General features: G+C 41.4%; 2 protein-coding genes across 2 annotated transcripts; one reads left to right on the forward strand and one right to left on the reverse strand.

Moving 5' to 3' along the window:
* Nucleotides 1–2,034: 2,034 nt before the first annotated feature.
* LOC144703767 (serine/threonine-protein phosphatase PP2A-1 catalytic subunit) lies at nucleotides 2,035–5,702 on the reverse strand. Its single transcript, XM_078576024.1, has 6 exons — nucleotides 5,299–5,702; nucleotides 4,361–4,475; nucleotides 3,639–3,747; nucleotides 3,500–3,577; nucleotides 2,378–2,569; nucleotides 2,035–2,290 (listed from the first exon to the last, which is right to left on the reverse strand). Exons 1-6 carry the CDS (start codon nucleotides 5,549–5,551, stop codon nucleotides 2,117–2,119), a joined length of 921 nt encoding a protein of 306 aa, XP_078432150.1. The 5' UTR covers nucleotides 5,552–5,702; the 3' UTR covers nucleotides 2,035–2,116.
* A 147-nt stretch (nucleotides 5,703–5,849) lies between these two features.
* On the forward strand, nucleotides 5,850–8,339 carry LOC144703765 (glycerophosphocholine acyltransferase 1). The gene is made up of 8 exons (XM_078576023.1): nucleotides 5,850–5,963; nucleotides 6,064–6,216; nucleotides 6,345–6,402; nucleotides 6,483–6,583; nucleotides 6,738–6,833; nucleotides 6,926–7,019; nucleotides 7,176–7,386; nucleotides 7,863–8,339. Exons 1-8 carry the CDS (start codon nucleotides 5,919–5,921, stop codon nucleotides 8,218–8,220), a joined length of 1,116 nt encoding a protein of 371 aa, XP_078432149.1. The 5' UTR covers nucleotides 5,850–5,918; the 3' UTR covers nucleotides 8,221–8,339.
* The last annotated feature ends 1,076 nt before the right edge of the window (nucleotides 8,340–9,415 follow it).

The raw sequence follows: 9,415 nt of genomic DNA on the forward strand, positions 1-9,415 counted from the left end.
TGGATGAGACCCAAACACAATGGCCCATCCGATCATTCAAAAATCAAAATATAAGACAATACAAGAAAATACATCAACGCTCATAACCGTGAGTACTTGAAGTTGGGGTCATGGGCGTCAGCTCGTGCTGCACAGTGAGGTTGTTAGCGTCCTATGGTTCAGCTAGTGAGATGGTCCTCCACTTATCTTACTCATCTATATATGTAATTTCTTCTATTATCCTTATTGTCGTCTTATTTGACCTAACCCTGTCTCAATTGTTAGATTTAATATCTCTAAAATATGTAAAAAATATTAATTGGGTTTCTATAAAAAAAATTATTTGACTTTCTATAAATTTCCACCGACATTAAAATTAACGCAGTAGTCTGCCTGTAGACTGAAGTTCTAAATATTTTTATGCTGATATATTAAGAGTTATAACTAGTGTCACTCTTAGCCTAAACTTTTTGCATACTTAAAAACTCAAATATGCAGGGGAGAGGGAACATGAGGGAGGGATGGAACAATTTTACTTGAGTTTCTATAAATTTACATTGACACTAAAATTAACTCATTAATGACTTTCTAAATATCTATATACTGACATATGAAGATCTTTCGTTCCTCGTCACTCTCATTCCATTTGTTGAAGATCTTTGTCTATCCTTCCTATCTCTCTGTCTATCTCTCTCTATCTCGACATTTCGTTCTATCTCTCTCTCCACAAACTCTCTATCTCGCATTTGTGGCTTGTTCTCTCTCTATCGCTCTCTCAATATCTCTTTCTATCTATCTTTTTAAACCTCATCGCGCATCACCATCATGACCTCTGACTTCCATCACCGTCATGTTTCTGTCTAGAATATGCAGGGAAGGGGGAACATGAGGGAGGACTGGAGCAAATAATATAAATATTTAATAATTTACAAGTTCGTGGTCCTGAGTCCTGAATTCAATTGTTTGAAAGCTGAACAAATACGTGAGCCACATCTTAAGGAATACATACAAATATAAGTATCTGCGCAATAATCCCTTTCGCAGGCGGCCATCAATTTATTCATTCGGATAAAACGTCTAGGAGGTACATTGCTGATCGAAGACCGCAACTAAAGGAAAGAAGCGAGATCTTTGGCCGCCAGTAGAACTCACAAGGGATCAGATCACTAACCGGTCCCAAACACGGACACATGTAAGAAGGCGATGGCAGCGACCGAGCTGGATGCCCAGAGCAACGCGGTAAGACTTATCGGCATTGTGTGAGCTACGCGGTAAGCGAACATAGATGTCAGCGTCAACAATAGGAGCAATATCGCGAATTTCAAACTCTTCTTTCGATCTGGCGAGGCGGCTTCAAAGGCCCTGGCCAGCCAAATCAAGAGCATCAGGTTGCCGTACGCTGTGATCACGAACCCTAGCTTCCATGGATCGTTGCGCTCTCGTTACGCCGCCGATGCACAGCTGATGGCCAAGATCGTCGGCAGGGAAGACCTCAACGACGACATCCTCGTCCTCTGCCCTAAGTCCCTCCGCTGTTTGTACGAATCTACAGCCTTTTATACTCTGCTATATGGGCCAAAAGACTAGGCCCATTAATGTAGTCTTTCTAGTCTATGAGCCATGAAGGATTTTGAAAGGCAAGAGTTTGAAAGGGGTTTTCTGGTTTACTAGTAAGAAAGCACAAAGGGGCGAGTTTACGAGTGGGTTTACGAGCAGGTTTATGGGCTAACGAGTGGTTTTACAAGTAATTAACCTTGAAGGCACAAGTTAATGAGCAGGTTTTCAGGTTGAGTAAGAAAGCACCATGCGGCAAGTGACGAGTGGGTTTAGGAGTGGGTTTACTAGAATGAAAGCTCGAAGGGGCGAGTTTACAAGTGGGAAGAGTATATGAACAGGTTTATGGGCTATAAGTTGTATAATTAATAAAGCATGAAGGGGTGAGTGAGTTTAGGAGAGGGTTTTTGGGTTTTCGAGTAAGAAAACACGAAGGGGTGAGTTTAGGAGCGGGTTACGAGTTAAAGAAAGAAAATCATCAAGGGCGCGAGCTTAGGAGTGTTTATGAGGAGAAACGACTTTAACAACCACCAAAAATGGGAGGGAGCATTCGTCCAGAAATAGAGATCTACAGGAAGAAAAATCATAAGAAGTAGTCCGGGGTCCGACGGGCGGTCTCTGGCTCCACTTGCCGTGGAGCCGGCTCGAATTGGATGAACTCCTTCTGCATGTTCTCTCCAATCTCCAGAATTGCCGCCATGTTCCCACAACGGTAGCAGTAATTCGGTGCGCTGAACACTGTCACCACATTCTTCTCCTGCTCACAAGTTTGTGTTATTAAAAACAAATTTTACTCAAATTTTGTTTGATAATGTATTGCAAAAGTCGACGGAGGGGGGCTGACCTGAGACCAGTTGTAGCCTTCCATGACGAGTTGGTGGGCCCGAGAGACGAGGGAAAGCCCATTAGTGTGGTTGAACTGGGCCGTGATGTCTTGTCCGAAGGTGTAGCCTGCACCACGGGGGGATATGCCCCAGCCGCACCGGTCATCAGGGTCTGACCAGAGGAGGTCGCACATCGGCCCTTCGTGTGGAACCTACATAGCAGGCACGTCAGCAAACTAGGCATTGGTATTAGGAATCAACAGTCATTGTATATCAACATTGTCAGCCGGTGATGGAGTTGACGATGGCGATGTTGATGGCAGCCAATGGTTTTGACTAGACATGGTTGTTCTGTTCTGTTCATTTGAAACGAACAAAAAAACGAATAAAATTCGCACATTCGCACAAAACTAGAACAAAATTCACACAAAGCGAACAAAAGAACCGCACATGGGTCTGTGCGATGTTCTGTTCGAATTCATTTTTCTTCTGTTCGGAAAACCAAACAGAATGAACAATTTACACAAATTCGCACAAAAAGAACAGAACGACCACGTCTAGTTTTGACAGAGGACTTGATGACAAAGACAGCTACAACAGAGGGCCACGGATGGGCAATGACAATGCTGTCATTGTTATCCAGTTTTACAGTAAGTTCATAAAAAGTTTTGTCACACAAAGCAATTTTCTACAACTACTCGCCCAGAGAAAGAAACATTGGAATGATTGCATTATTCCTATTTTATGTTGCATCGATCTGTTGTTAATCAAAAAAAGTCATCGATTTTGTCTTCTGCAAACAAGACTCAAATTTTAAAGAGATAACTCGGCAGTTTATGAATGTCTATGTGGAGATAACTTGACTTCTACTGACGACGATGAAAACAGGTAACTTGTTCAGAAATCCACTGACGATGATGGAGATTGAAATTAGTCATCAACAACGACACTGATGAGGCAGACATTGATGTTGAAGTGAACAACAACGAAATCTTGGGACTCCGTAGACGGCCTAGATGGTAGTCGACGTCAACACCTGTGATGTGTGTTCGTCAACATCATGCATCATTGTCGTACAGACGTGGCAGTCCCTAATAGGTATGGTGCCCAGGGAGATAATTTTAATGGGATGGGTGCATCACCTCTTGAATTCGATCGAGGGCGCGGATGTTGTCCAGCGTGTCCAGTGACGGGGATAGGCCTCCATGCAGACAGAAGACCTGCGGAGAGGAATGTGTTACACGTGGCGAGATACGACTGGCTCAGAAGGCGGAGAGGTACCTGGTTCTCCACAAGAGCGGTGAGGGGAAGGTAGTCGAAGAGGTCGGTGAAGAATTTCCAGACATTTGCATTCCCATATTTTCTCAGACATTCGTCATAAAAGCCATATCTGCAATAGAGTGAAGCGTCTGAAAAATGAAGAAATAACAGTCGGAGTGGATGATTATTAAAAGTCAGAGTAACAAGGGCGAGATTTTTCTTCAGGATTGGGTTTTCTTCAGGACTATCATACACAGACTTAATATCTGTTGTTTCAAGAGATGTTAATAGAGAGAACAAATAAGTCACCATGAACTACCAACCGAAGGAAAAAGATATTCGAACCATATCGGTGGCATGTGATTCAAGGTAGCTTCGAGAATTGGCAGATTAATCTGTCATGGCAGGTAAGACATCTTGGGTCGACAACGTGATCATCGCTGCAGCGAGCGCTAGTTAGACATAAATACTCTTCGAAGTGCTGATAAGAGCAATATTTTGATCAGAACATTATTTCGGAAGAATACTGATCACAAAAAGAGAGATAGTGTAAGCCATCGTTGGGCAAAGGAGAGACTGGATGCTGTGAAGGCAAAGTTAAAGCTGCCAATCGTTTGATATGGAGAGAAAATTCACAAAACGAAACTTGAAATTAAAGGAATATATTTGAAGGTAAATAACATTTTGGTCTGCACATTTCGCGGATGACTTGGCGCGGGTGAAGAGTGCAACGGAAGACTTACACTTGAGTTATCTGTCGGCTTTCGTGATTTCCTCTTAAAATCGTAATCCTTTCTCTGTAACGAACTTTCAAGGCTACAAGAAGCGAGACTGTCTCCACGGAGTAATATCCACGATCTGAATATGCAAATAGATACAATGATAAACTTCTAAATGTTGACATAGCAAATATGTATGAAAACGGCAAAAAATAATAATGGGAAAAAGGAATACAATTATGATATTATATCGTAGGTGCTCTTTTCGAGGGCTAGATATTTCTCCTTATGCGGAGTAAAGGAGAAAAAGGTAGCATAAACAGTGTCCATGGCTCATTCAGTTATAATCTGAGTTGATGTAATTTTCAAAAGAACCTAACGACCTGAGGATGTATTAATTTCGACGTGCAAGAAAAAGTCCTCCACGGTCATAATTGGCCAATCAACCTTCGCCGCGGTAGAAATTCTACGTTCATATCCATCTTCTTTTTGTCAAAGCTCGTACTTTTTAAATTAATATTTGGAACTGGTCCAATTCTCTTTACGATTGAACATGAGAAATGATACTCAGTAATGACAAGATAGTAAAAAAACCGGCAACTCTGATTATCCCATCTCGACTCATCCTCCCCTCATCCACTACAAATATCTTGACAAGACACAAGATCAGAATAACCCCAAAAACAAAGTAACGATGGAAGTTTGAGCCGCAAAAACCTCATTTGAAATTTATTATGTTTAACTTAACCAGCGTTTCATTTGTAAAAGAAAAAAGTCAGAAGAATATTCCCGGAGAAACAAATAGTTAGGTCGATTCAAAGTTAAGAGACAGAAAGAGGAAAAAACAATATCCGAGAAACGACACCATCTTGAACTAAGCGACGGCGATCGTCAAAGAAACCATTGACAAAACACCAAAAACGTTTCAATTGCATCAATTTTCATGATTCAAGCAAGCTTACCGACGTAATCCCCCATAAAGAGATAGTTAGTATCGGGAGCATCCCCTCCTATTCGGAAAAGCTCAATAAGATCATGGAACTGGCCATGAATGTCACCGCACACGGTCACAGGGCACCGGACAGGCTGCACATTCCACTCCTCCACGAGAATCGCTCGCGCCTGCTCGCAGAGCACCTTCACCTCCGCCTCCGGCAGGCACTTGCACTGTCGTAGATGCTCGATCTGACGGTCCAGATCCGAATGCGACGGCATCTTACAACGCGATCAGCGAGCCTAACCTATCACCCGCGATCCTCCAGCAATCGATTCCTGCGACGAACACCAAATCCCTCGCAGCGACCGCTATCTTCCCCTTCTCTTCTCCCCGCGCATCGTTTCTGCAGATTTGACAAAATTCCCAAATTTCTTTCTGCGGGCCGCTTTTATAGGTCTCTCTCTCTGTGACGTCATCAATGGGCGGAGGTTTGACCGTTGACTTATTTAAACATGGGCCCGCTAAGATAGCAGCCATTGACGAAGGAATAAACCGGCTCCGGCCCACCAGTATTTATTTATTTATTTATTATTATTATGATTTAAGACGGTGTTCGTTTGACGGAGGAGCGAAAGGGGAAGAACAATGGCGGAAAGATTGCTCGATCAGGAGATGGACGACGGATTTACAGTGCTGATTCTTGTTTCTTGCCTGATTTGTGCTCGATTTTCTTTTTTTTTGGGTTGAATTATGAGTAGGTTTTACTGAAATTTTCCATTTTTGATTGCAGGGGGCTGTTCGTGATAAAGAGAGATTGTCGATGCAGGCAAGGCAGACCAGAGAAAGGCTGTCGAAGCAAGCTTTGCAGACGAAGGAGGTGCTCTCGAAGCATGCCGTGAAGATCGCCAAGCGTGCCGAGGAACACGAACCCCTAATTAATAAGGTCGCGCACAAATGACTTGTGCTCGCATTTATTATTATTTTATTTTATTTTGCGCATCTTGTGCGATTCCCGTTTTATTTAATGGGCATTCCTCGATCGCTGATAGTACTTGTTTTGCTGCAATTTAGGTCACCCACTTGGTGGGCGTGCTAGGGTTTGGTGGATTCTGCTACCTCTTGGGGGCCAGTGAGTTGTTTCAATTTGGAAAACAGAATTTCGCAATAAATATTGTAAATGGAAGCTGTTCCATGGATTGTGATTACCAGGACCCCAGGATATTCCCTACGTGTACTGTCTTTTCTTCGTCATATTCGTTCCCCTGAGGTGGATTTACTACCGGTTCAAGAAATGGCACTACTATCTGTTGGTAAGCTTCACTTTTTACCGGGTGACTGTAAATTCTTCCATCATCGAGAAAAAAATTAAAGAGTATATTATCTGTGTGTTTCCATGTCTTTCAAAATTTATATCTTTTCATTTGTTTTCTGTAATGAGTAACATAGGCCATTGCCGTTTTGCAGGATTTCTGTTACTACGCAAATACAATTTTTATTGTGACTCTTCTTTTCTTCCCAAGACACGAGAAGCTCTTCATGATATGTTTCTCATTTGCAGAAGTAAGGAATAAGGAGTTGTCGTCTATTGTGATCATTTCTCTTTGATCAGTTGCACCTATTTATTATTTATTTTCAAAAAATAAAATATTCAGGGACCGTTGGCATGGGCATTGATCGTGTGGCGCTGTAGCCTTGTGTTCAGTTCTTTTGACAAGATTGTCAGCGTCCTTATTCATCTCTTGCCGGGTCAGTCTCCATTTCTTGATTAATTCAGCTAGTCCTTGCCGAATCTCGTCGGTTTTATGTCTTTTCCCCTTCTTTAAGCGTAGGATCAGATTGAATTGTTTCTGATATCTTATTCATTTGATGAAAAATATGTTATGATGAGATTGATTTCCTCAGGGATTGTCTTCTTCACTATACGCTGGTGGGACCCTGATGCAAGAGAAAGAGGCAACTGGTCATACGCAAATGATAAATCATATTTGTGGACTTGGTTATTTGCCGTCCCGTTGGCAGCCTACACCCTCTGGCAGCTTCTCTACTTCTTGATTGTTAATGTTTTACGACAGCAGCGGCTGCTCAGAGACCCAGAAGTCATGACCTCTTACAGGTAGTTTTTCTGTTACATTTTCTGGGTTCCTTGAAGAAATTCATTTTGCATAGAATTTTTTATGCGAAGTGGTATTGTGATCAATTTTTTTCCCCAAAATTTATTGGCTTCATGGAGTCCTGTCAACAAACTTCCCGCCTAGTCACCCCTCCCCCGATTGCTCCCATCACAGCATGCTTTACTTTGGAGTTCCCCACTTGTGGTATCCATTTTGTAAGCCAAGTGGATAACAATCTTAATTATTCACTTCTTCTACAAAGTTCTCCATCAAGCGGACCAGGTCAGACCAGATTGATTTTGATGACAATCGATGAAACAGCGCTGTTTGTGATCGTATGATATGTAGCAAAATTAGTCGATCATAATAATTGTATTGATAGGCGCATCTGACCCATCCTTTACACAACTATGATGAACTATCCAATAACTTTTTCTTTTAAAAAAAAAATACTATCCACTAATTTTGATGGTGGTAGGGAGCTGTCGAAGAAAGCCCAAAAAGCAAATAATGTGTGGTGGCGGTTGAGCGGGCTTCTAGGGGAGCAAAACAGGAACTTCATGTACATTCTTCTTCAGGCGATCTTCACAGTGGCGACAATGGCTCTCACCGTCCCTATTTTCCTGTCGTACAAGATGCACATTGTGTTTCAAATTCTCAAGTTGTCTGCTTCTGTTTGGAACGGGGGAAGCTTCCTCCTGGAGGTCATGCCAAGGCAAGTTGTGCTCAAGGAAAAGAAGAAACTGGAGATGAAGCCCCTGCCCGTCCCCCAAGTCGATCAAAGGCTGAGTGGTGTAGAGACAGAGTCACCTGCTGGTGAGAGAAGACAACCATAGTTCATCTTCCTTAATCTCCTGAAGCCTGTCCTGGTTCTGCGATGTGGGTCTTGTTTGATGTAATTCTTTGTACTTCGTTGCTCTGTATAGCTGGTTTAAGTTTTCCGTTCAGTTTTTCATCTTGGTTTGGCGAATGGCTTCTCCTCTGCCATCAGAGTATGCCATTATAAGTACAGCGAGAGAGGTGGTTAGTTGGTAAATTTTGAACATATAGAGAAGCCTGTAGGCAGGCTGTGGAAGGAATGCTCTGGAATTCGCTGGCAATCAAATCTTGAAAGGTCAGCTATTCAACATCGTTTGGATAACCGGTAAATATCGTATAGTTTGGATGTCTGAAATTTGAGAATAATTGTGGAACTCTATAAGAATCTGCTGTTAATTTATGTCGCCTAATAATCTCAAGCTAAAAGGATTTTGAACTGAAAACCCTTTTCAAACTCAAGGTAAAAAGGTTTATGTTTTTTACTAAAAAATCCACTATTAATCTATGTTGCCTTATAATATTAGTGTGTATAGATGTACGAGGAGATGACATTGATAAATCTCAATAGCACATTTTATTGAAATTAATATAATGAGACCTAATCCATCTGTCTCAAACGACCAGGTAAACCAAGCTCATAAAGATACACATGTTCCCCTCTCGAATCTGGACTTCCTCGGTCTCATTTTGATGCCCTTAATAAACAAAAAAATTGGGGTTAATCTCATTGTTTTAAGGCCTATGATTTATGCAACAATATTTCTAATTTTTCTCACGAGCATAGATCTAGTAAGGGTTAAATCCACTGGGAGGAAGTACTGAATAAATAATTTTGAAATTTAATTTCTAAGTGTTTAGATTTTCTCTTTGTTTTGGAATTTGTATCTAAGTGAATGAATTCAAGTTAATGAAATTAATTCAAAATTAGTCTATAAAGCAGGGGAAATATTCATAGTAATTAATTTAACTTATCAAAAAATGATAAAATAATATGAGAAATTTCTGGGCTTTTGTAAGGGGAAATTTTAAAGAAATTCTAATTAAATATCTTAGTCGGAACTTTGGTAGCAACAGGTGATTGTTGGGAGTGAATATGATGTGAGTCATTTGTACTATTGCATATTGATGTGCCAGCGAGCGACGGAGGGGAACAAGTGATGGAGATTTTACTATCACTGGGGGTGACAAGAATGGAGGCAAATACATGCTAAC

The sequence above is a fragment of the Wolffia australiana genome, chromosome 5, assembly GCF_029677425.1.
Source record: "Wolffia australiana isolate 7733 chromosome 5, ASM2967742v1".
In the NCBI taxonomy this organism is placed as follows: Eukaryota; Viridiplantae; Streptophyta; class Magnoliopsida; order Alismatales; family Araceae; genus Wolffia; species Wolffia australiana.